This window comes from Narcine bancroftii, chromosome 2 (assembly GCF_036971445.1).
Source record: "Narcine bancroftii isolate sNarBan1 chromosome 2, sNarBan1.hap1, whole genome shotgun sequence".
Classification (NCBI taxonomy): domain Eukaryota; kingdom Metazoa; phylum Chordata; class Chondrichthyes; order Torpediniformes; family Narcinidae; genus Narcine; species Narcine bancroftii.
Genome location: NC_091470.1, coordinates 351,965,351 through 351,992,846, shown reverse-complemented (window position 1 = coordinate 351,992,846; position 27,496 = coordinate 351,965,351). Strand labels below are relative to the sequence as shown.

At 42.6% G+C, this 27,496-nt stretch overlaps 2 protein-coding genes across 26 annotated transcripts in view; one reads left to right on the top strand and one right to left on the bottom strand.

Moving 5' to 3' along the window:
* Nucleotides 1-27,496, top strand: part of LOC138755755 (uncharacterized) — a 157,721-nt gene that overhangs the window by 1,160 nt on the left and 129,065 nt on the right. For 6 of the 22 annotated variants that reach the window (XR_011352543.1, XR_011352539.1, XR_011352532.1 and 3 more), the window contains exon 2: nucleotides 26,428-26,506. The exons of 6 other annotated variants lie outside the window; for them this stretch is intronic. Coding sequence is in view for 4 of the 16 variants with exons in the window: in XM_069922304.1 (XP_069778405.1) it covers nucleotides 26,428-26,506 (79 nt within the window). In the remaining 12 variants the exon portion in view is untranslated. Of the gene's footprint in view, nucleotides 1-4,991; nucleotides 6,664-6,761; nucleotides 7,610-12,299; nucleotides 13,209-14,280; nucleotides 15,076-15,787; nucleotides 15,916-26,193; nucleotides 26,278-26,374; nucleotides 26,507-27,239; nucleotides 27,338-27,496 lie in introns of those variants that run through there. 10 more of the 22 variants (XR_011352542.1, XM_069922303.1, XM_069922302.1 and 7 more) reach the window with 8 other exon arrangements.
* trpn1 (transient receptor potential cation channel, subfamily N, member 1) overlaps nucleotides 1-27,496 on the bottom strand; it is a 269,947-nt gene that overhangs the window by 187,396 nt on the left and 55,055 nt on the right. For 3 of the 4 annotated variants that reach the window (XM_069922285.1, XM_069922291.1, XM_069922289.1), the window contains exon 2: nucleotides 27,025-27,123. The gene's annotated coding sequence lies outside the window, so the exon portion shown is untranslated. Of the gene's footprint in view, nucleotides 1-14,499; nucleotides 14,556-27,024; nucleotides 27,124-27,496 lie in introns of those variants that run through there. The other variant, XM_069922277.1, reaches the window with a different exon arrangement.

The window sequence follows — 27,496 nt, the reverse complement described above, 5'->3', positions numbered from 1 at the left end:
TTCTTAGTCCTCACATTTTCCTCCACCAGCCTCTAGTCTACATCCAACACATCATCCTTTGACATTTCTACAGATGAATGAACCTCCAGTTACATCTACTGCTCACCACTCCTCTCCATCTTCCATAGTGACTACTCCCTTTATTCCTCCCTCCCGCAACACTCTGTCATTCCTGCAACTGCAGGAGGTGCCACACTTGCTCTTATCCCTACTCCCTCTCCACCATTCAGGGACCCAACATCATTCCAGGTGAGGCAAGGATTCACGTGCACCTCCTCCAACCCCAACTACTGCATTCGGTGTACCCAATGTGACTTTCTGACACAGCAAGGCCAACTTGGCAACCAATTTACAGAGCATCTGAATTCTGCAACAGCTATTTGAACTATTTCAACTCCATTTCTCGTTCTCACAATGACCTTCCTTGGTCTCCACTGTCAAGGAGAGGCCTAATGCAAATGAGATGGAGAGCCCCTCATATTCTGCTTCGATACTCAACAGTCTAATAAAATGAAGATTGGTGTCTCCATTTTCAGGTTAATCTTACTGCCTGCCTCTCCTCTCCTCTCCCAATCCACTTCTGGTCCTTCCCACCCCCTTCTTTTTCCTCTTTCCCACTACCCACCCTTTTCATCATCCTCCCGAGAACCATGGGACCATAGAACTTTACAGCACAGGAACATGTCTCTTTGGCTTTTGTAGTCTGTGCCAAACCATTTTTTTTGCCTAGTCATACTGGCCTGCACCAGTCCATAGCCCTCCATACTTCTCCCATCCATGTTCCTGACCAAATTCTTCTTAAATGTTAAAATTAAGCCTGCATTCACCACTTCAGCTGGAAGCTCTTTCCACATTCCCACCACTGTATGTGTGAAAAAGTTCCCCATCATGTTCCCCTAAACCTTTTCCCCTTTCACTCTTAACCCATGTCTTCTGGTTAGTATCTCACCTACCTTCAGTGGGAAAAAAGCCTATCTATATTTACTCTGTCTATCCCCCTCATAATTTTAAATACCTCTATCAAATCTCCCCTCATTCTTCTAGACTCCAGGGAAAAAAATTCCTAACATGTTGAACCTTTCCCTGTAACTCCGTTCCTTTAAGTCCAGGCAACATCCTAGTAATTCTTTTCTGCACTCTTTCTATCTTATTGATATCTTTCCTGTACTTAGGTAACCTAACTGCACACAGTTGTCGAAATTTGGCCTTATACAACTTTACCCTAACATCTCAACTCTTGTACTCAATACTTTGACTTATGAAGGCCAATATGCCAAAAGCTCTCTTTACAATCCTATCCACCTGTGATGCTTCTTCCAAGGAATTATGTATTTATATTCCCAGATCCCTTTGTTCTACCACACTCCACAATGCCCTACCATTTACCATGTATGTCCTTTCTTGGTTTGTCCTTCCAAAATGTAACACCTCACACTTGACTGAATTAAATTCTAGCTGCCAATTTTCAGCCCATTTTTCCACTTGGTCCAGATCCCTCTGCCAGCTTTGAAAACCTTCTTCACTGTCCACAACACCTCCAATCTTAGTGTCTTCTGCAAACTTGCTTATCCAATTTTCCACATTATCATTCAGACCAACACATTTCACCCATCAGATCCCCTCTCTTTTCTAGTCCCATCTGGTCTGATTTGTGGAAGTCATGCGCCAGGAGGAGTGCCCGTTGTCGTTGATGACGTATTCAAAGTGACGTGCAGGAGTAGTAGCGCGCGTGCGCAGGGTAGTGCAGAATGTTGATTTTGTGGTGATGGATCTTGGACGTAGGAGGAGCAGAATGAGAGCGTCAGGATCACCTCTGTGGCAAGAGAGAAAAAGTGGAATTCGACCACAAGCAATAGCTGGGCATAATCCGCAGATCTGACAGCTAATGGGAGTCTCCTGGAGATTGGCAGTTTGTGGTGATTATCATGCGCTGAACAATTCAACCATGACTGATCAATACCACATTCCCCATTTACTAGACTTCTCAGCAAACCTCCACAGCAAATGTGTGTTTGCAAAAATAGATCTCGTACATGTTTACTATCAGATTTTAGTAGAGCCTTCCAATGTTGCCAAGACAGAGGTAATTACCCCTTTCAGCATTTTTGTTTCTGCAAATGCCATTCGGTCTGCGGAATGCAGCTCGGACATTCCAGGGGGTTATGGACCACGTACTCGCCAGCCTCAATTTTTTATTTGTCTATATCGATGATATTCTTGTAGTGGGTGTGGATGAAGAGGAACACAAGCACCATCTTGTTCCAGAGGCTTAATGAATTTGGCATTGTGATCAATCCATGTAAATGCATTTTTGGTGCTTCTGATCTTATATCTTTGAGACAGAGTTTACTCAGCAAGGTATCTTGCCTGATGAAATGAAAGTACAAGAAATTTGAGATTTTCCTACACCTGTTACGTTTGGCCAGTTCTGACATTTTTAGGGATGAATTTCGACCTCCGTTTCCTGCCGAATGCCGCAGCATCTCTATTACCCCTTACTGAATAACTAAAAGGATCTAAAAACACAAAGCTGGAGAAGCTCAGCAGGTCAAGCAGTAGCAAAGGTAAAAATACATAACGACCATTTTGGGCTTGAGCTCAAGCTTCTCCAGCTTTGTGTTTCATACTACAAAACTAAAAGGATCTAAGGTCTATTTCTAAAAGACCATTGAGGTTGTGCTTTCAACGATGTGAAGACTGTGCCTACAACTGCCACAATGCTTGTGCACAAAAAGCCCAACGCATTTCTCCCTCTTTGTACAGATGCCTCCATCAATGCTGTGTGAGCAGTGTTAGAACAAGGAGCCCATGGGCAATTGGAACCTCTGGCATTGTTTTCAGCCATGCTGTTACTGGTTCCGGTGAAGTATAGTACGTTTGGTCAAGAACTGCTAGCCATCTACCTTGCAGTGGAACATTTTTGGTTTTTGTTGGAAGGTCACCATTTATAAAGAGCAGGGAGCTGAGAAGTTGAAGGAGGACTACAAGGAGTGTAGAAGGAATCTTAAGAAAGAAATTAGAAAGGCCAAAAAAAGGCATGAAGAGGCTTTGGCTAACAGAGTAGAAATAAATCCAAAGGGTTTCTATAAGTACATTAAAAGTAAAAGATTAGTGAGAGATAAAATTGGACCCCTTGTAGATAGCGAGGGTAGGCTGAGTGAGAAGTCTGAGGAAATGGGGGAAATTTTGAATGATTTCTTTGCTTCGGTATTCACTAGGGAAAAAAATGTTGAACCAGTTGAAGTAAAGAAAAATAGTGGGGAGGTCATGAAGCATATAAGGATAACCGAGGAGGTAGTGATGGCTGTGTTAAAAAAGATAAAGGTGGATAAATCTCCCGGACCGGACAAAATATTCCCTAGGACACTCAGGGAGGCTAGTGGACAGTTAGTGGGGCCATTAACAGAGATATTTAGGATGTCACTGGCCACAGGGGTGGTACCAAAGGATTGGAGGGTGGTGCATGTGGTTCCTCTGTTTAAGAAAGGGTCCAAATGCAAACCTGGGAATTATAGGCCTGTAAGTCTGACGTCTGTGGTGGGCAAGTTGATGGAAAGTGTTCTGAGGGATGCTATTTACAATTTTTTGGAGGTACAAGGATTGATAGGGAGTAATCAGCATGGTTTTGTCAGGGGTAGGTCATGCTTGACAAACCTGATTGAGTTCTTCGAGGGGGTTACAAAAAAGGTTGATGAAGGGAAAGCTGTGGATGTTGTCTATTTGGACTTTAGTAAAGCTTTTGACAAAGTTCCCCACAGGAGGTTAGGAAAAAAGATGGAGGCATTAGGTATAAATAAGGAGGTTGTGAAATGGATTCAGCAGTGGTTGGATGGAAGGTTACAGAGAGTAGTGGTAGAAAATTGTTTGTCCAATTGGAGGCCGGTGACTAGTGGAGTTCCTCAGGGTTCGGTCCTGGGTCACTATTATTTGTTATATATTAACGATCTGGATGTAGGGGTAGAGAATTGGATAAGCAAGTTTGTGGATGACACAAAGATTGGTGGTGTTGTGGACAGTGAGGTAGATTACCATAGATTAAAAGGTGATTTAGGAAGGCTGGAGGTGTGGGCTGAGAAATGGCTGATGGAATTTAATACAGATATATGTGAGGTGCTGCATTTTGGAAAGGCAAATTTAAATAGGTCATATACATTGAATGGTAGACAATTGAGGAGTGCAGAGCAACAAAGGGATTTAGGAGTTATGGTAAATAGTACCCTCAAGGTTGATACTCAGGTAGATGGTGTGGTGAAGAAGGCATTTGGAATGTTGGCCTTCATAAATTGGAGTATTGAATTCAAGAGTAGGGAGGTTATGATGAAATTGTACAAGGCATTGGTGAGGCCAAATTTGGAGTACTGTGTACAGTTTTGGTCACCAAATTATAGGAAAGATATAAACAAAATAGAGAGAATGCAGAGAAGGTTCACGAGAATGTTGACAGGATTTCAGGGTCTGAGTTACAGGGAAAGGTTGTGCAGACTGGGGCTTTTTTCTCTGGAACGTAGAAGATTGAGAGGGGACTTGATAGAGGTGTTTAAGATTTTAAAAGGGACAGACAGAGTAAATGTGGATAGGCTTTTTCAATTAAGAAAGGGGGAGATTCAAACTAGAGGACATGGTTTAAGATTGAAGGGGGAAAATTATAAGGGGAACATGAGGGGAAATTTCTTTACGCAGAGGGTGGTGGGGATGTGGAATGAGCTTCCGGCAGACGTGGTCGAGGCGGGATCATTGATTACATTTAAGGAAAGACTGGATCATTACATGGATAGGAGGGGACTAGAGGGGTATGGACCGGGTGCTGGTCAGTGGGACTAGGAGGGTGGGGATTTGCTACGGCATGGACTAGTAGGGCCGAACTGGCCTGTTCTGTGCTGTAAGTGGTTATATGGTTATATAGACCACCAGCCACTTATGCATACCGCATGTATAAGCATTCATCTTTACTTGCTACTGGAAATTTGGAACTTAGACTTTTCATCTTACAGTTTTCCTTGGCGATATGGCACATCCGAGGGAATGTGAATTCCGTGGTCAACGCCTTATTCAGATGTGACATTAATGCTTTCCATACAACTACTGCCATCGATTTCACTGCCATGACTCGTGCACAGAACACTAAACCCAATCTAATCCAGTATCACCAGATCAACACAGGTCTCCATCTAGAAGATGTGACTATGGATGAATTGGGTGAAACTTTGGTCTGCAATTTTTCCACAGGAAGACCTAGGTCTTTTGTGCTGGTGGCAATGAAGCAGGAGATTTTTGAGGCTCTTTGTAATACATCTCATCCTGGTAGAAGAGCATTGATCAAACTGATTACAGAATGTTTTATCTGGCCTCACGTTAAACTGGATGTTGGATGTGGGCAAGGACCTGCTCGCCGTGTCAACGCTCTTAATTCTCCTGTTGTTCTGGATTCTCATTTCCATCACGTCCACCTGGACTTCTTAGGCCTGCTACCGGCATCTGGAGGATATACTTAACTGCTCACGTATGAAGACCGGGTTACCAGGTGGCAGGAGGCCATTCTTCTCACTAACATTTCTAGAACCAATTGGAAGTGTTTTCATTGGGTTCCATATTTCGGTGTTCCAGGCACTATTACGATGGACCAAAGGTCTCAGTTCGTCGGCATTGTTCCGAGCTCTCACTGATCTTTTGGCATTACTTGTATTCAGACTACAGCTTACCGTCTGCAGTCCAATGGCCTCATTGAGTGTTTCCATCGCCAAATGAAAGCACTGTTGACGGCAGGTGGGGATGCATCTATGTGGAGCGAACGTTTGCCCATGGTTCTCCTTGGCGTGCGTACTGGATGTCAAGCAGCAGAGATGGAATATGCGACCACACTAACTTTGCCTGGTGAGTTTGTGAATGAGTCCAGAGACTACGCTCTATGATCTGCCGAGTTATGTCAACCATCTTCAGGAAAGCACGAGATTGCTCAGACTTATACCTGCATGTACGTGCTGAATGATATACAATGTTGTAAGCATGGCGCTCCTTTAGCATGATGCTGTTCGCAAACCACTTTAGCCCATTTACAACAGGCCTTTTGAAGTCTTAAAATGCCACCTGAAGACTTCTGTGATTCAAAGAAATGGGAGAGTTGACACGGTGTCCATCAACAGGAGAAGCCAGAGTATATCGATGGTCCATGTTCTGCTTTGGTCCCAGTGTCAGACGAACAGTCGCACCCCTGCAAGTCGAGTATACATCACCTGTGTTTCAGTTTGGTATGAGACTGGGCCGGACTATCAGCCCAACAGACCATTACGTAGAGGGACCTATACTATCAGTTGCCTCCTTGCATGGCTCCTGGCAGTGCCGGCTGATGACGTATTCGAGGTAACACACAGGTTTAATAGCATGCATGCGCGGATTAGTTCATGTTACACAGTGATGGGTCTCAGATGCAGGAAGAGGAGGAGAGTGAGAGTGTCAAGATCACCCATGAGGCGGAGACCAATGATAAGGTGATTGTGGTGATTGGTAGGATGAAGAATTCAGCATTGTGCCTGTATGGAATAAAGGGATTATGTGCTGAAAAAAAAATGAATGTATTATTTAAATTGTGTGTATACTGGGTAAATTACTGCAGCTACAACCTCTCCCTGAAGATTCCTGTTACCACTATTCTCACCTTCTTTACCGATTTCAGCACTGGTAGCCTTTGGTTACCAGCTACCTGCATCTTCACCCACCTTTGGCTATCAATCATTTGTGCCTGTCACCCAATCTCGCCTACACAGTGATCAGGGGCTACACTACGTACAAAGAGGCAATGAACAAACTCCAAAAGCAGTACAGGCCAAGGACGAATGAGGTCTACATGAGACATCTCCTGGCCACTCACAAACAGCAACCTGGTGAGTCCCTCAAAGAATACTTTCAGGTCCTGCATGAATTTGGGCAAGCCTGCAACTGCAGGGATGTTACTGCAGATGTCTATACAGACAAGCTTGTCTGGGACACCTGTGTAGCAGGATCAGACTACATTCGCCAGTGGCTGCTGGAACAGGATGAACTGACCTTGCAGTGGGCCTTCAAGGTATCTAAAATGCAGGATGCAGCCCTCCATAACACAAACTCATTCTACTCTGACAATGCAGCCACCTCGTGGGGGATGTGGGTGTTGCCATTTTGGGACACAGGCTACCGCCACGCGGGGTGCCCTGACTTCACTTCAGCCTCCGCCGCCTCTGAGCACCGAAATGTTACTTCTATGGCCAACAGAAGCATCCCTGGTAGTACTGCCCAGCTAAGGAAGCAGTATGTTCAGGATGTAGGAGGAAGGGACACGATGCAGAAGTTTGTAAATCCAGACCTTCTCCTTTCCCTAGAAGTGGCGCATGTGGGCAGTGGGGGCAGCTGCCATCTTGGCCAGCATCATTTCTCCGCCCCCAGGGAACAGCACAGCATGCATGCCTTGGAGGCCACCATCTTACCGGTCCAGATCGTGGGCGCCACCTAACAGGTCTGGATGGGACAGTGACTCGGACAATGACCTAGTACTGGCATTGATCACACTCAACCAGGATAGCCCTCACCAGCTTGCACATTCAATGATACATGTGGAAATAAATGGTCGCTTAACAAACTCTCTGTTTGATAGCGAGAGCACAGAGAGTTTTATGCACCCTGATACCATGCAGAATTATTCCCTCAAGGTGACCCCAGTGAGTTGCAAGATCTCTATGGCCTTCAAATCCCACTCGGCAGAGATCTGTGGCTACTTCATAGCGACACTGACAATAGGTAACACAAAGTATAAAAACTTTAAACTGCTTGTATGCAGCTCTGCGCACCCGTGATACTGGGGTTGGACTTGTATTGTGCCATCTCAAGAGTGTCGCTAAGAAGTTTAATGGGCCCCATCCTCCCCTCATGGTCCACAACCACCAGTTTTTAAACCACCCACCCTCTCCTCTGCACATATCCAAGCAGCAGGCAGCGATATGCCCATCACACCCAAACTGCAGGCTGTCCACTCTCCAGATATCTCCCCTGCCCCTGTTCAATAATCTCACCCCTGACTGTAAGCCTATTGCTACTAAGAGCAGGCAATACAGCACAGGTGAATTCATTAAGTCAGAGGTGAAACGGCTTCTGGCTGAGGGGATCATTGAACCTATTATTATCTCCTGGAGAGCACAGGTCATGGTGGTCAAGAACGGGGAAAACTCCTCATGGTGGTCGGCAGACCACCAGCTCCCTATACACCCAGAGGACTGCTAGTACACCATGTTCGAGGGAGAAGGCCACCTCTACCATTTCCTCCAGGCCCCCTTCAGAGTCACCAATGGAGTCTTCATTTTTCAGAGGGAAATGGACTGAATGGTGGACCAGCACGGGCTCAAGGCCATGTTTCCCTATTTGGACAAGTGACCATCTGAGGCCATGACACGAACTGAAAAATTCCTCCAAACAGCCAAGGCACTCAACCATACCTTTAATAAAAAGAAATGTGTGTTTTGCACATCACGTCTGGCCATCCCAATCCCGACTGCATGCATCCCCTGTTGAAACTCTCACTTCCCCACAGCCGAAAGGCCCTGAAAAGGTGCCTGGGGTTCTTTTCAGATTATGCTCAGTGGGTTCCCAACTACGCAGACAAGGCCTGAACCCCGGTGAAAGCCACCTCCTTCCCCATATCACCAGAGGCTCGGGTGGCCTTCATATGCATCAAATGAGACATCGTCAAGGCCACAATGCATAACGTGGATGAATCCACCCCAATCCAGGTGAAGAGTGATGCCTCCGACTTTGCCTGAGCTGTCTCCCTTCACCAAGGGGCAGACCCGTGGTGTTTTTCTCCCGTACCCTCCATGGTCCCATGATCTGGCCTTCCTCCATTGTTGAAGCTTCAAAACTTTCCCTACTTCAATGACGATGTTAGGATGCTAACCAGAAACTGCTGGGTCTATGCTGAGTGCAAATCACGCTTTTACCAGCCCAACAAGTCACACTTGATCAAAGTTATCTCTCCCTTTAAATGCCTGAGCATGGATTTCAAGGATCCCCTGCCCTCCTCGAACCAAAATGTGTTCTTTCCCCATGTCATTGATGAGTACTCCTGGTTCCCATTTGCCATTCCCTGCCCGGACTTGACCATGGCCACAGTCATAAAGGCACTGTGCAACATCTTTTCCCTATTCGGGTACGTGAGCTAAATCCACAGCGACCAGGGGTCCTCCTTCATGAGTGACGAGTTGCATCAGTACCTGTTGGCAGAGGGCATCACCACTATAAGAACCACCAATTAAAACCCTTGGGTGAATGGCCAGGTGGAAAGGGAGAACACCACAGTTTGGAAGGCAGACCTCCTAGCTCTGAAATCAAAAGGCTTGTCCTTTTCCCATTGGCAAGAGGTTATCCTCAAGACGCTTCATGCAATTAAATCCCTCCTGTGTACAGCCACCAACACCACGCCACATGAACAAATGTTTTCTTCCCCAGGAAGTCCATGTTGAGGACCACATTCCCATCTTAGTTGATGTCCCCAGAACCAGTTCTGTTCCAGAGGCATGGATAATGCTAATAAGACTGACCCATTGGTCAAGAAGGTCCATCTCCTCCACACCAACCCCCTACGTGGCATACCCAGATGGGCTTGAGGACACTGTCTCCATCGGGACCTGGTGTGCGCAGGAGATACCGAGGCAGCAACTGACCACCGAGTGAGCCCAACCACCACGATCAACCACTGCATATCAGGGCATCCTACCTCGACCCCCACCCCAGTCACCAGACACACAAACTGCTGACACGCATCACATTGTCAGGAACCGGCAGCTGAGCCAGAGCTGGCACTACAGCGATCCTAGAGACAGAAAAGACTACCTGACCAGCTGAACCTGTGATGGACACTGAACCCACACCACCCCGCTGGACTTTCTTTTAAAAAAAGGGGTGAATGTATTGATACCACAGTAATGGTGTTTGTTCCATTTGTACTGTCTCCTTGTGTATGGCTGCCAAGCTTCCTTGCTGACTAACCCTGTAACTCTTCTCCTTGAAATTCCCTAATAAAGGCAGTTACACCCAAGTCCGTCCCCCAGTACAAATCCCGGAATCGGGCCAGAAACATGAGTGCACATTCTGTCTTATTGGAATAAAAAGCACTGTTAGTTATTGATAGTTATCAATCCTAAAGTCAATGATTCCGTACAGGCTTTTCCGTCTGTTAAAAGAGCCAATGGTATTTTTAAAATCCTGCAACCTCAAAGATCTATGCCCAAGATGGTGGTGCTTGTGCTGGTTTGCATACCACAAGGGGGGAGAAGCAGACTGGCGCAGGGCACCATAAATGGGGGGAACAAACCAGTTGAGAAGCAGAAGCATAGAAGACGGCCCTTCAGGATGGTGGACCAGTGAGGGACTCAGCAGCGAAAGGTCAAACATAGGCTACAATCTGTTGGCAACATGTGATCAACAGTCTCACACAGGTTGTGGGCAACATCTTGGTCAACCTCTTTTGCACAATACCCAAAGCCTCCACATCCTTCCTGAAAAGGGGCAATGGGAATTGCGCACAAGATTCCATGTGCAGCATTACCAAAGTTTGATACAGCTGTAACATGACTTTCTGGCTTGCATATTCAATGCCCCATCCATTGAAGGCAAGCTATTTGCATGAATGGTCATGTTCAATTAGCTATGGACCTGGACCCCCAAATCCCACTGCCTACTTTGAAGAGCCCTCCCATTTAGAATTTCTAATCTCCTTACATTTGACCTTCCGAAGTTCAACAACTTATACCTGTCTGGATTTAACTTCATCTGCCATTTTTTTTCCATAACAGATCTATGGTATATGTTGCTGTATTCTTTGACAGCTCTACAAAACACTGTCCACAATTCCACCAATCTTTCTATAATTGGCACAACATCGTGGGTCAAAAAGCCTGAGCTATGCTGAAATGTTCTATTTCTGCAAACTTACTAAACCTCCCACCTGTTCTTTCATCAAAATTTATCATGTGTATTATAAATCTCAGCGTTCAGCATTTGGCTTTGGTAAAAGTGTGATGTAAAGGTCTTCTTTAGAAATGGAAGCAGGAGCTAATTTTGGACTTTATCAGACTGATAGTATGATTAGGTAATGGTTAGGGCAATGACATTACAATACCAGTGATCTGGCTTTGAATCTGGCACTGTCTGTAAGGAGATTGCACATTTTCCCCATGTTTGTGTGGGTTTCCTCTGAAAGCTCTGCCTTCCTTTCAGCTTTCAAAATCGTTATGGGGTGGTAGGTTAATTTGGGTGAAATTAGATGGCACAGGTTAAAAATGGCCAGAATTGGCTTCTACTGTGCTGTAAATAATATATTTAAAATTACATTTAAAAGAAAGTAAGAATTTATGATCAATGAAATACAGATTAGGGAAGTGTATGGTAATCCATGACTATTTTCTAAATGGGGAGAGAATTCAGGAGGGAGAGATATAAAGAACTTGGGAGTCCAAGTGCAGGATTCTTGAAAAGTTAACTTGCAAGTTGAGTCAGTTTTAAGAAAGGCAAATGCAATGCATTCACTTTGAGGGATTAAAATATAAAATAAGAATATAATGCTGAGGATTTAAATGATGCAGGTCAGATCACATTTGAAGTATTATGAGCAGTTTTTAGCCCTACGTTTAAGGATATGCTGGAGTTGGAGAGGGTCTAGGAGAGGGTTTACGAGATAGATCCTGAGGATGAGGGATAATGTATGTTTGGGTAAAAGCCCGTCCTCTGCTGGACATCTTGACACCCATGTCACCTTTCCATATATATATATATATATATATATATAAAACCTTGTGTCAGTAGCCATGTTAGTCTATTAGAAGTAAAGGGTGAGAAAGCATCACGTCTCCAAGTCTTAATTGTGTGAGTGCATACACAACAGAGGTGACGAGGAATGAAACGAACCTACACACCCTCCATGCACCAACCATAAGAAAGAAAACAACAGAAGAAAGGTAGAAAACAACTATCTAACAACCCCAACAAATTTCCGCCAACAGATCAAGGTGAAAGCGGGCCAAGATGTCGGATGGAAAGTTTGGGGAATTCAATGAAGTAGAAAAAAGTTGGGATAACTATTTAGAATGGTTTAACTACTACTGCATAGCCCACAATATTGTGGAAGGTCCAGTAAACCGCAAGCGTGCCCTCTTTCTCAGCAAAACATTCAACCTCCTTAAGTCCTTGCTGTCCCGGGGTATCATGGGACAAATTATGCACAGCTCTAAGGAACCATTTAAGCCCCAAACCGCCAATAATGGCAGAAAGGCAACGATTCTACGAAAGGAAACAAGGACCAGGAGAAACGGTAAATAAATGCCTGGCATCGCTGTGCAAACTGGCAGAGCACTCATTTCAAGCAGTTTCTAAGTCAAGCACTGCGAGACAGATTAGTGATGGGGCTGGCAAATCATCAAGCAAGCAAAAATTATTAAGCGATGGATGAAGACATTACATTATAGATTGTGTACAGGGCTGCCTGCAGCTCTAAAATGGCAGATGTCTTCCCGCCAACAATGCTTCCATTGTGGGAAATACAACCACCAACCAGAAAACTGTTTCTTCAAAAATTCTAAATGCAGCCTTGCAAAACGGGACATATCAAAGTTTTTAAAGTGCAGGTGGCCTGCAAATAAACAGAGAGAGGCAACCTAGCAACAAAGATGATAACAGCCCAATGGCTGACCTTCAAGCTCCTGAAATTTCAGCTCCTGAGATAATACTCATTGGAGGAATAAATGGAGGAAATGCAACAATAAATGGATACCCCCTGAAGATGGAATTAGACACAGGGTCAGAGATGTCCCTAATGCCGTTACATGTAAAGTGCTCAGAGTCATGATGGACTTTTGTTTGCAAAACGGCAACAAATGTAACAACAAGCAGTAGCAGCTTTGCCTGGAAAACAGAACTTGTGATCTTTGCAGGCAGAGGCAGAGAAAAAAGCAGACTTTGCTCTGAGAGAGGAGGGGGTGTGAGAGAGCGAGAGATAGCGAGAGAGAGCGAGAGTGAGAGGCAGACATCAGTTCCAGAGGGACAAGCTGGCAAGCTTTGGAAGTTGGCCTGGTCAAAAGAGAGAACTGCTGTCTGGTGTTTCCCTTGGAATAGAAGAAACAGAAAGGAACTCTGTGGTGACCTGAAGCAAGAAAAACTCTCTTTCTGAAGACCAACAAGAACCCTTCTCAGTGGTAAGCACCAAAGCCTGATGAACTTTATTAATGTTAACTTCTATGCACAGTACAAGAATTGCCTACAACCAGTGAGATTGGACTGTGAACCAAAGAACTTTGCTGAACTTACACACACATTACACGCACATGCGCTTAGCATTAGAAGGGGGTTAAGTGAGTCAATAGAGATAAGTTAAAGTTTGATTCTATTTTCATGTTCAAAGATAATTAAAAGCAACTTTTGTTTAAGTAACCCTTTGTCATGGTGCATATCTATTGCTGCTGGGTTTTGGGGTCCTCTGGACTTGTAACAATAGGATAGAATAGAGCTGGCAGATATCTTCTCATGAACTAGATGGGATTTTATAACTCAGTAGCTCATTACTATAACTAATTTTTGAAAATTATTAACTGAATGAATTATTTACAGATTCATGGTGGTATTTGAATGCATTCTGTCTGGATTGTTAAGCCTGGTAATTTGATAACCATCATCACATCTCTCATATAAAACCAAAGCATCTCACATGCCTTTTTAACCACCTTATCAATGTTCTGTTAGTTTTAAGTGAGCTCTGGGCATTTTGTCCCAAAATCATCTATTCCTCAATGTCTCAATATCCTCCCATTTAATGTCTGTTATTTTGCTGTTCGACCTCCCAAACAGAACACTTCACACTTCTTTGAACCAAGTCCTGTTCACTACTTTTTTTGTCCAACTGATTTCTTCTACATTCTAAATCTTTCTCCTTCCCTGTAAACTTTCTATACAATTATGTATATTGGACAAATTATATCTTAATTATGAATGTAGGTCTAATGTCGGGTTAGTACAGAGAAAAAAAAAACCCTGGTATCTGGCACCTGTAGGGATTACTAGAAGCCAAATGCTTGAGACTAAACTTTTGGGTTTTTTTTTTTACTCTATTTTCTGTCATTTTTTTGCCAGTTTGATTGCTGAAGAATGGAGATTTTACTGTAATGTACTGTCTAAGTAGCCATTATTTGGAAGTGAAGCAATATTTGTCTGGGCATGTCTGATTGTAACATCAATGACTATGGTTTGTATTTTCTTGGGTCACGTTGACAGATGTGGAACCTCTGAAGAGATACATCTTCAACAGAGGGAAGGATGGATCAAAGTTGTAGTGCATTATTGGCACCTTCTATGGAGCCAGGGCAGTCCAGAGAGCATTTAGTACTTGCCCACCAATTTTTGCTTGAATTGCATCTACTTTTCCATTGACCAATTATGGCATGAACACATTTAGCAACACAATCAAATCCATTGTGCATTGTCCAAACTCACCAATGTAAGTGGTACGACAATGATGAGTGTCAATGTGTTCAAGCTGCCTTATAAGGTGCTACTGGTTTAAGTCAAAATGCATACCAAACATGGCTATTCATACCCTACATGGTAAGATTACATCATTCAACAATGGTGGCTGCAAGCATTAAAAGCTGTCACTAGGAGCAACCATTCAATTGAAAATCTCAAATTGGTGAGACAGGTTACGAGCCAGTTTCGAAATCGGAGTCATGAACAAGTCAAGATATCTGACCAGACGCAGTCGTCCACGTAGACGATATGGCAGGCGACTGCGTAGAGCAAGGTGTCGAAGAAGAGCAAGGCGGGTTAATCGCAGACACCGCTATACTACTTACAGGAGAAAAGTACGGAAGTGTGTGAATCCAAAACGCCGCAGTAGACCACGAGATGAAATTGATAATTTGAAAGTAAAGAACAACAGACGTCTTAATGAATCGCTTAAGCAGCATAGATTGCCCTTGAGACTGCCTGTCTGAAGGTCATGTTGCTACTTAAGAAAAGAGTATCACTTGATATTGAATAAAAAACAAGTACTTGAGACTTGGAAAATAATTTTGCTGTTTCACTGCATTTTTCTTGATCTAATAGGCATAGTGTACCGAATAATGCATTGGTGTTAACATATTACATTCTGACTCCCACGGTGTTTTGGGGTGTGATGGCCCAAAGTTCTCAATTACACTTATCAAAAAAACTTTAACTTGATAAGGACAAAGATATTTTCCTTTATTTGTTGAAAAGTAATAAATTAACCTGCTTCAAAACATTCTATTTTTATTCCCATTTGACTCCATCCTTAAAATTTGATTATTCATAGAATAATTTCCCTCACTGTGAATGGTGCATCTAAATCTCTTTGATCTTGGCAATTTTAAAGTAGGTAAATTAATCTGACAAAAATTTATGAATCGTACTTTCATCATTATCGGGGTGAGATGTATACAACTTAAAATAAAAAATCTTTTAAAATATGTTTTCCTGAGGTTTATAAGTAACCTAATATTTAATTCCTATTAATAGCATAAGATTATATTATATTGTATATGTTTTGCAGGAGATAAATTGTGGCAGGTTTTTTATGTAGGTCACATACAAACACTTCAAAATGGATTTCATTTAAAATGCTAGAGCTCTGCTCAAGCCAGACAGCCCAGGCTCTGGGTGCCTTTGCAAAAACTTTGAAGTATGCCTATAAGGACTTCACAAGTAGGTGTTAATTGGACATGCTGTGGAGTAATGGGATTCTTGTTTTGGAAAGCAACAGATGAACAAACTCAGAAGATTAGGTCCAGTGCCGCAGTCTGATGAGTGCAGTTGGCTGTATGAAGAAGTTTTCTCAGAGAGAGAGAAGAGAGAATTGAGTGAGAGAAAATTAGTCTTCAAAATCTTCAGGTAGTCCAACAATCTTAACATTATTTCTGCGACTATAATTCTCCAGTACATCAATTTTTTGTAAAAGTTTTGTACCTCGCAAGCCACAAAAGAATCTTCCATTTTATTAACTGAATCCTTACATTGTTCATCATCTCAATTGTCTTGAATATCAATTTTCTTCACAGTTTCAGCATATTTTGCCACTTCTTGCTTAATAATTTTTATTTCATCTTTCAAATATTGAAATTGAATTTTAGAATCTTTTTTAGAAGAGCCAAACTGAATCCATACGTTTAACCAAATTCCCTACTTGACTCACAATTAAAGTTTTCAAAGCTTTAAATTCCTCACTTTGAAACTTAACTTCAGGGCATTTAAACTTTGTATCTTGCATACCATGAGTTTGTTCTTCTTCCACTCCCTCTACTTCTTCCTCCAATTCTTCATAAATTCTTACTTTTTCATTGTCTTCCTCCTCCTCCTCCAAAGATAAAACAGGTCCAAGCTCTGAATAGGACCAGTGCTGAAAAAAGGCCTGACTAGCAATGCTAGCAGACCAAGATTCAATCAGCTGTGTTAGTGCTCATGTAGGTACTGATTGATCAGTTGGGTGCATGTGCGGCGATATAGCACATTCCATTCCATGAGCCTGTTTACCCCCTCCCCAAATAAGATTCAATTTACTGTCATGTTATAAAAAGTGTCAGGAAGTTGCTTTTGTCTGCTGGAAGGCAGACAGATTCACCATCAGCAGAAATTGCCTGAAGGGCCTCTAACAGTCCGAGAAAGAGAAGCAAAAGACAAGTCAAATAGACCAATTAACCTACAAACCTAGTACTTTTTTTTGAGGACCTGGGGGAAGCCCTTGCAGGTCACGGGTAGAATGTACAAACTCATTACAGACAGCACTGGATTCAAACCCAAGTTGCTAACTGCTGCACTAACCGTGCCATCATTACGTGGTCTGGAAGGCAGTCAGATGTCATGATTCCATTTTCTTCAGGTTGAATGTTCTTTTAAGTACTGATAACACAATTCTCCTCACGGGCGGCATGGTTAGCCTAGCAGCTAGCACAACACCAGCACCTTGGGTTCAAAACCGACGCAGTCTGTAAGGAGTTTGTATGATCTCCCAGTGTCTGCATGGATTTCTTCCAGGTGCTCCGGTTTCCTCTCCTCCTTCAAAAATGTACAGGGTTTCTAGGTCAATTAAGTGTAATTGGGCAGCATGGGTTCATGGGCCAGAAGGCCTGTTTCCATGCTGTATGTCTATCTTTACAGGCTTCATCATCCTTGAATTTATTTGCCTATAAAAGACCATCCGCATGGTACAGTACTTAAAAGGATCTTTTTTTCTTTGGCTTGGCTTCGCGGACGAAGATTTATGGAGGGGGTAAAAGGAATCTACAGTATATTGAAATCACCATGTGTTCATCTGATAGAGACAACTATACAACTTTGCTAGAATTGCTCTTTTTTTCACATATAAAACATGCAGTTAGCCAAATAGTATGCTGGCCTTAATTGCAAGGGGACAAGATGACAAAAAAGTTGTTGCATTGCGAGATGGATTTGGTGAAACAACATCTGGAGTGAGTATTCTTCTGAATCATCCGAAGGGGCACTTTCCTTCAGTGTCAAAAACTTGCTGATCCAGCATTAGGTCTATCATTTTTTTATTTTGATATTCTGACAGGTACAGGTACTAATCATCTCTGTGAATATATTTTACAGTTAAATTTTTTGCTCCCTTCTATTCTGGAAGTTAAGATGTATATTATTGTTGTGTATAAGCCCGCTCTGCTGTCCATCATGAAACCCACTTCATGATGTCACTCCTCCATATATATATATCTTTGTATATCAGTAGCCATGTTAGTCTGATATTAAAGAATGAGAAAAGCACCATGTCTCTGTCTTAATTGTGTAAGTGCCTGGACAACAGTGGTCACGAGGATTGAAATGAAACCTACACGTGCTCCATGCACCAGCCAGGGGAAGGAAGCAAAAATATAAAGGTAAAAGGTGACTACCTAATGAGCTCCGCGAGTCCCGCCAAAAGATCAAAGTGAAAGTGCTCCAAGACAGCAGAGGGAAATTTCAGAGAATTCAATGAAGCAGATGGTAATTACGTAGAACGATTTAACTGCTACTGCATAGCCCATAATATGATTGAAGCCTAGTAAACCGAAAAATGCCCTATTCCTCAGTGTAATGGGCAGCAAAACATTTGATCTCCTTAAAACTTTACTGTCCCCAGAGGACCCAGCCACAGAGACATACACTGAGCTATGCACAACCCTGCGGAACGCAACGATTCTATGAAAGAATACAAATGCCAGAGAAGGCAGTAAGTGAATACCTCACAGCATTGTGTAAACTGTGCAAGCATTGTCACTTTGAGCAGTTTCTGACCAAAGCACTTGGAGACAGATTAGTGATGGAGTTGGCAGATTGCCAAGCAAAGCAAAAATTACTGGCCAGAGACGACAAAGTAATTTTCGAGATTGCTTATAGAACTGCTTGCAGCTGGGAAATGGCAGACAAAAATTTGGATGTGGGCCAACAAGACCTGCTGGTCAGGAGGTTTTCCTGCCAACAGTGCTTCCGTTGTGAGAAGTACAACATCGCCCATAAAAATGATTCTTCCAAAATTCCAAATGCCACCACTGTAAGAGAAAAGGTCGTATCGAAGCGAAATGTCTAATTAAAGAAACAGTAAAACTCAGCTGGACTCAAAATGTTAACTACCCAGCCGAGGTCAGAATGCTAGCAAGGAGAGAGAGCAACCCTGACAATGACCATAGCAACAACTCTGAAGAGGACAAAACAACAGCTGCAGTCTTGCATATCCAAAGGATAAACCAAAAAAAATAGATTTATATTCAACTGAAAATAAACAACAAACCTCTGCAAATGAAACTTGACACAGGAGCTGCAGTGTCTCTAATGCCATTACATTTAAAGCAACGTTTGCTACCACACCTTCCGGTGAAAACAACTGGAGTAATACTGAAATCTGTTACTGGAGGTAAAATCAAAGTGTTTGGGAAATGTACAGTCAAGCAACAACAACCAAACACACTATCTCTCTACATTGTGGATACCCAGGAACCAGCTCTTTTTGGAAGAAACTGGCTACAACATTTCCTGGACTGGCTGGAGATCAGTTCAATACTGACTGCAAACCACAAAGACAAACCCAGCCAGAACTCAACCAGATCCTCAACGGTCTTCCAACAAGGGTTGAGAAATATCAAAGGAGTTCTTTACATTGAATGATGTGGTATAAAAATAAGGCTGCAGATGTGGAACTCAAAACAAAATCAGAAATGCTGGAAGAACTCAGCTGGTCAAGTAGCATCTTCAGAAAAAGAATCAGTCAGCGTTTCAGGTCACTTCTCATGATGCATCCCTGACAAGGAACGTTAACTGGTTTCTCTTTTCACAGATGGGATTTGACTTACTGAGATTTCAGTTTTTCTGTTTTAGCTACAATAAAAGGTGCTGTTCTTGAAAACTTCTTAACATCATAAATGTTTGACTTGTTGCTTCACATATGGGAGTTGGCAGTCAAAATCATCAAAGAATTTAATTATATTGTCTAAGCAGACTTCAGGATTCAAAATTCAATTTATTGCCAAGCAATAAAGACAGTGTAATATTACACAGAATTTGTTTTCGTCTGCCGTAAGGCAGGCAGATTCGCCATCGGCAGAAATTGCCTGAAGCATCTGGAGTCAACGAGTGTCATGGATTGGCCTCCAGTGCTTCCGCAGCCCCTGCAACTACTCAGAGTCCATTCCAAACCATCAGCAGCCAGAGCTCCAGATCTAATTTTTTTTTTAAATTTAGACAGTACAGTAACAGGCCATTTAGGCCCACGAGTGTATGCCATCCAATTTACACCCAATTAACCTACGCCCCACTATGTTTTGAATTTAGAGGGGAGATATGGTCAGATTTTTTTGCAAATGATTGATCGTGTTCAAGAGTGTGATCAATTTTAATTTACTCCACATTCTCACCAATTCCATTCCCCCACCCCCCCCCCCCCCCACACACACACACACACACACACACACACACACGCGTGCACCCTGATTCATCCCCTCATCTCTACACTACGGGCAATTAACCGGTCAACCTACAAGTCTTTGGGATTTGAAATGAAGTCAAAAGTTGGTGGTACAGTGATGAAGTGCTACCCTGCAGTCTGAGTGACTCAGGTGTGATCCTGGTCTTAAGTGCTGTCTGTGTGGAATATGCACTTTCTCTCTTTTACTGCACAGGTTTCCTCCAGTGGAGTTTGCATGATCTTCCTGTAACAATACAGGATTCACCCAGGACTTTTAGCTTCATTTCAAATCCCAAAGACGTGTAAGTTGATCGGTTAATTGCCCGTAGTGTAGAGATGAGGGGATGAATCAGGGTGCGTGCGTGCGTGCATGCGTGCGTGGGGAATGGAATTGGTGAGAATGTGGAGTAAATTAAAAATAGGGATTAATTTAGGATTAGTGTAAATGGATGGTTGGGGTGGACTTCATGGGCTCAAAGGCCTGTTTCCAAGTTATATCTATGACATTATTGTAACATTCATTCTTTGATATCCTGAAAACGGTACAATATTAAAAGTTTCATAAAACAACAATCCTGCACCAGAGGAAGTACAGTATAATATGCATAGATATTAGCACCTTAAAAGGCAAGACAATATCCAAAAATGGTGATGATCATTGTTTGCATCACACACCGGAAAATATTTATAAAAGTGAATCATCTTCACTTTAAAGCTGTCTTGAACACAAACAGAACCATGACTAAGTCAAAGGCCTATACAACTTATAGTAGCTGTCGGCAGTGGCACAATAAGAGAGGCAAGAAATCAAAGTGCATCAGGCACGTGTCCCCGAAGATCATCCAACATCCAACGCTGAAACCCAACAAAAAATGCAAGAAGAAAAGAGGGAAATAACTTGCTGCCAACTACAGGCTCCAGATGATAAGTTCTAAGTGGATCAAAGATCACAGATTTAATGAATGACAAAAATGACATCTACCATTGAAGAGCTCTATCTGAATACAATGTAATTTTTTAATGAATTAAAAGAATTAATGCTGGAGACTTTAAAACAAGATGTGACAATACTTTGTGTGTTTATCTTTCTCTACATGGGTCGGGGCAATTTTAAACGATTTTCAACACATATTTAACTCTTGAAACAAGTCTACTGTGATATATGATGTTTTGAATAAGATTAGAAAATCTCACACTGTACAGCAACTCACAGATAAATTTCATCAAAAATTGTTACATGTGAACAAATACCTTGAGCCCCAAAAATATGATACCGCAGATGCTGGAATTCAAAAATAAAATCAGCGATTGGAAATACTTAGCAGGCTTGTCAGCATTTAGGCTGGGGGAAATTTGAGCCCTTATTGACCTTATCAGCAGACATTTGTGTACATGGAGAGCATTTATTGATGATGATGTGGTTTCCACTAAGTATGAATCATTTGACATGTAAAAACACACGTTTTGCGCAAAGGCCAGTTGCTCATATTGTTTTAATAAGGTTTTCATCACAGTCTCTCAAGATGAAATGGATTATATGGAACCTTGGAATTCTCCTTTGCTCTGTGTCCAAAATCTGAATTACAAGAGTGGTTCCTCCTATCTTCACCCTTACTTTAGCCCCAGTCTTGAAATCTCAACCTGGGGAGGTTCACAAATATATAATATCTGGTAAAGTTCAAATCCCATTTTAACTGGCAGTTCAGGCCAAGATCATTATTAATTTTAAATCTCAGATAGATAATTGTTTGTAAAACATTAACGTTAATCAGAGGCGGCTTGTTTGCACTGAAATTAACACAATGCTATTAACGGTACAAAGATCTGGGTTTGAATTCGAGGTTTTTTGCAAGGTCTTTTTTTTTGTACATTCTTACCATGTCCACGTGGATTTCCTCTGGGTGTTCTGGTTTCCTCCCAACCATGTTCCAAAGATAGGTTTATTTGGGTGGTGGTGGTGGGTGGGGGTGGGGGGGTTTCATTTGCAGGTAGGGCCTGTTACCTTCCTATATCTCTAAATTGAACAATGTATAGATTAGCCAGTATCAATCAAATGGGATTGATACTGGCTCAATCAAATGTCTCAAGTATCTGCATTACTCTATGTCATATCACTCCTCTACCCCAAGAAACATCAGGTTGAAAATTCTATTGAATTACATTTTATAGTGCATCACATTCTGCCCATCAGCCCTGTTGGTCAGTGAACTACATTGGCTCCTGAACTCCATCCTCACCTACATTTTAAATTTTCATCCTTGTATTCCTTTCCATCATGCCCGTCCTTTTTTTGTTGTAAGATGTAACTTAATCCCAACAAGTGTAAGATGACGCATCTTGGAAAATCAATAAGGTCAGGAAAGGGGTCCAAATCAATACAAGTGGAGAGCACTTCATTTAGACAGGGATCTCCCTGTGGCCCATCATTTAAATCCCATGCTGGCCTCACGTACCATCAAACCATGACCACCCTTAAACTTGCACGTTCTGTTGGTCGTGCACCATTAAACCTTTATACAACCTGAGTGTGCAATTATTCATTTTGTCCATATTCCTCAAATATCCATTGCACCTTTGCCTGACTATCTACAAGTTGGCGGACACAAATACCACCTCAGTGGGAAACTGTTATAGCCTTCCATGAAAGCTGATCACATACACACCAACAATCATTATCTATCACCCACCAGCCTCCGCATCCAACACATTATCCTCCAGAATTTCTGGCACTTAAACGGATCCCACTACCAGACTCATCTTCCACTCTCCTCCCCTCTCTGCCTTCCATAGGGACCGCTCCCTCTGACACTCCCTCATACACTCAATTGCCCCTGGCAACTTCCCCTGTGGCCACATTTGCACCAACACTTCCTCCCTCACCACATTCCAGGGCCCCAAACAGGCCTTTGAGGGAAGCAAAACTTCTCTTGTATATCCACAGGATTTACTTACTGCATCTTGTTTTCCCTTTTGTGGCATTCTACATTGGAGAGACTGGGAGATCGCTTCACTGAGCACCTTCACTCTGATCACACCAGTTGTAGGGACCTCCCAGTGCCCAACCATTTCAGTTCTTCCTCCCTTTCCCATACTCACGTCTGTCATTGACCTTATCAAGACCACCCATAAATTGAAGGAACAACACCTGATTTTCCATCTGGGCAATGTCCAATTGGATGGCATTACATCAACATCCTGGTTTCCTGCTAACCTGCTCTCTTTTCCTCCTCCCTTCCATTCCCCTATCTTCTTTTCCTCAGCTTTCCACCCCCTTCCCTTATTCACCTAGCCATTCCTCCTCCTGTTGTTTGCTGCTGTGCCTGCCCTCCCTTCTCTACCTAATACCTCCTGCCTTTGCAACCATGCTCCTCCCCCACCCCTTCCCCCTCATCTTTTTATTCAGATGCCTGCTGACATTTTTCCATACCTGATAAAGGGCTCAAGCCCAAAACGTGGGTTGTGTATTTTTATCTTTATACACTGTTTGACCTGCTGAGTTTCTCCAGATTGTGTTTTTACGTCAACCACAGTATCTGCAGACATGTGTTTTCTTACTATCAACTGCTGTTCTCTTATTGATAAGGTTGGGAGACAGCTTTAGAGTGACAAGAAAACTAACAAAAAATGCATTAAAATCTTCAGCATTTTTGTTCAATTCCTCCTAGATTTTAAGCTTTATTTTCCATAGAACTTACATCAAAGAAACCTCAGTCTTAAAGCCTTTGCGATTTGGGCTAAATTTAAAAGCATGCAGAGAAGTGCCTGGATTGTTTGCTGTCATCCACAGGGCAGTCCTTTGCCATGGCAACATTCATAAGAAGACATTCACCATTGTAAAATAATCCAGGGCCCAGCACTTTAATACAATAGAAACAACCTCTCCAAACTAACTGTTTTAAGCTCAGATAAAATTTGTCCCTTGACAATGAGAAGGGCTCATTAAGATAATCCTGGAAAATAAGAGAACTGCAGATGCTGTCAAACTGGAAAACATCATTTAACCCTCACATGGCATCAGGTCCTGATGGCGTATCTGGCAGGGTACTGAAAATCTGCCAACCAACTAACTGGAGTGTTCACAGCCATTTTCAATCTCTCACTGCTGTAGTCAGAGATTCCCCTCTCACTGCTGTAGTCAGAGAATCCCCTCTCACTGCTGTAGTCAGAGATTCCCCTCTCACTGCTGTAGTCGGAGATTCCCCTCTCACTGCTGTAGTCGGAGATTCCCCTCTCACTGCTGTAGTCGGAGATTCCCCTCTCACTGCTGTAGTCGGAGATTCCCCTCTCACTGCTGTAGTCGGAGATTCCCCTCTCACTGCTGTAGTCAGAGATTCCCCTCTCACTGCTGTAGTCAGAGATTCCCCTCTCACTGCTGTAGTCGGAGATTCCCCTCTCACTGCTGTAGTCAGAGATTCCCCTCTCACTGCTGTAGTCGGAGATTCCCCTCTCACTGCTGTAGTCAGAGATTCCCCTCTCACTGCTGTAGTCAGAGATTCCCCTCTCACTGCTGTAGTCGGAGATTCCCCTCTCACTGCTGTAGTCAGAGATTCCCCTCTCACTGCTGTAGTCGGAGATTCCCCTCTCACTGCTGTAGTCAGAGATTCCCCTCTCACTGCTGTAGTCAGAGATTCCCCTCTCACTGCTGTAGTCGGAGATTCCCCTCTCACTGCTGTAGTCGGAGATTCCCCTCTCACTGCTGTAGTCAGAGATTCCCTCCTGCTTCAAAAGGGCATCAATCATCCTGGTGCCCCAAAAAGAGCAGAGTGAATTGCTTCAATGATTATTGTCCAATAGCTCTCACATCTACTGAGATGAAATGCTTTGAGAGGTAGTCAGAATTAACATGCACCCAAGTAATGGACTGAAACTACAACAATGCCTATCGGCATAATCACTCCATAGCAGACGTAATATTACTGGTTCTCCATTCAGCTCTGGATCACGATAGCAGCAACTCATTCGTATGGTTGCTCTTCATCGACTACAGCTCAGCCTTCAACACCATTATTAATTTAGCCCACTGTTCTAGTCACTCTACACCCATAACTGTGTGGCAGGGAAGTTGTGTTCAGAATGGGTTTGATGGGTTCAAAGATAATTCAAGGCTTGACACGTGTTATGAACAAACAGTGGTTTTTATTTACACCCAGATTTTGAATGTGCTCAATTTATTTTTCTTTTATATTTCCTTTCTCTCTTTTTACCTTTTATTCTATTCTAGTCTTTCTGCTCCTCACACCCCAGAGATCCTTGTTCCTTCAGAGCAAGGCTAATACCTAAAATGGCAAATGCAAATTTACCCAGTAACAGGAGCAGTTAAATAAATGCCCTGATGTGGCAGATACGAACCAATGGCAACCACTATCCATTTAGCTGTACAGGATGTTGGTGAAACCTCACAGAGTACTGTGCACAATTCTGGTCACTCAGCCTTAGGAAGGAGATGAATGAATTGGAAGGGGTGAAGAGGAGATTACCTAGGGTTAGTGAGAGGTTGAATAATTTAGATTTTTATTCCCTAGATTTAAGGAATTGAGGGCGATCTTATAGAGTGTACAAAATCAGGAGGAACATGAATAAAATGAATAGTCAGTTTTTTTTTCCTCATGGTAGATGATCATAGAAGTAGAGGGCATAGATTTAAGTTAAGGTAAGAAAGATTTAGTAAGGACCTGGGAAGAAATGTTGACACACAGAGGGTGGATTACATCTAGAATGATTTGCTACAGGAAACTCTAGAAGAGGGCACAATAAGAGCTTTCAAAATACATTGAACAGATTTATGGACAAGACAGGTTTGGAGGCATATGGACCAAGTGCAGAAAAATGGTATTAGCTTGGAATATTGGTTGGCATGTCTATGACTAGAATATGCACCATTCATAAAATGCACTGCAAGTACTTGCGTAGGCTTCCCTGACGGTCCCACCTAATCTGTGACCTCTACACCAAGTATATAGAAGGGCAGGAGGTTCATAGGACCTCCACCATTTACATGTTTCCCCTCCAAACTGCACATTGACCATATTTGGAAATATTCCTTCATCAGTATCAAGTCTCCTCCCAACACCATTGTGTGATTTCTTTCACCAGAAAGACTGCAGGAGTTCAAAGAAGATGGCCCACCTTCACCTTTTCTAGGGAAATTAGAAATAAGCTATAAAGATGGGCCTTACCAGAAATGACTCGATATTCAAATTTTTTTATTTTTATTTTAGGGATACAGCACAGTAACAGGCTCTTCCAGTCCACAGACCCATCCTGTCCAAATACACCATGTGACCAATTAACCTACTCACCATGTATGTCCTTGGAACGTTTATAAATCAATTTAAAAAAGATAACAAAATGTGAAAACAACACTGATCATCTGGAAATTAAATTCTGGTCCCCAAATAGGTCTGGGTCACTCTGGAATAGAGACTTCACCATTTTCAATGTATGTTCCATAGCATCACAGTCTGAAGATAGCAGCTGAACCAGGGGAAAAGATGAATACAAACTCAGAGCCTGAGGCATTTCAGGTTGAAGGTAAGCAGGATGATCATGCCAGGAACACTGCAGCACAACAGTCTGTTTATCAGATATATTTGGAATGTGGCCCTTGTGGCTAAATGGATCAATATTTATTGAGAGAAAGCATGAATGAGGACCTGAAGTTGTGCAATCAGCCATGATCACTTTGATTGGTTGCATAAGCTCAAAGGGCTGAATGGCCTACTCCTGCACCTATTTTCTTTGATTCCAAGAGGCACTGGTTGCTCAGGAGGTTCGATAATCCTTACTGGGGAGAAGATTTTCATAAGGTGTATTATAAATCACCCTAATCCAGACAGATCTTCTTGCAATCTCCTATCCTTAACATCAATATATTTTGCCAGTCATTAGACAATTCAGCCTGGATCACACCTCACCCAGTGGACATTACTTAACAATCATTTTCATTTACCCAGCCCTACACAGGAGCATGCAACCTGTAGGATCATTCTTTTCTCAAAAGGTGCTGAATAATTTTAGATAAAAAAGCAATAAAAGTAGAACGTCTATACCCCTCCAGGGAGATTAGGGTCCCATTTCCTTGCCAGAAGCAGCCGAACAACTTCCTCTTTCGAGTGTGCCGCAGCAATGTGCAAAGCAGTCCTTCCATCCTGAAAAATGGGTAAGAGGACAATGTTACAAACACTAGTTGCCACTGGCAAGTATTTGCCACATCAGAGCATTTAAGTGTTCCTCCCGCTGTAACCAGTGGCATTTACTATTTTAGGTATTTCAGGTGATAACCTTCTTCTGGGGGAACAAGGGTATCCAGAGCGTGAAGGAGCAGTGTCTCTCCTTCTCCAATCAGATCAAAGAATAAAGAAATTACAGCAGAAAGAATAAAGTGTTAATTTGAGTGGTTAAAATCAATGTTACATAAAGATAAAAATAAAGACTGAAATACAATGAGAGCAAAAAAAAATAATTTAAGCATATTCAAAATTTCCTACAATAATTCATAATATCTTTCAGGTGAGACATAAA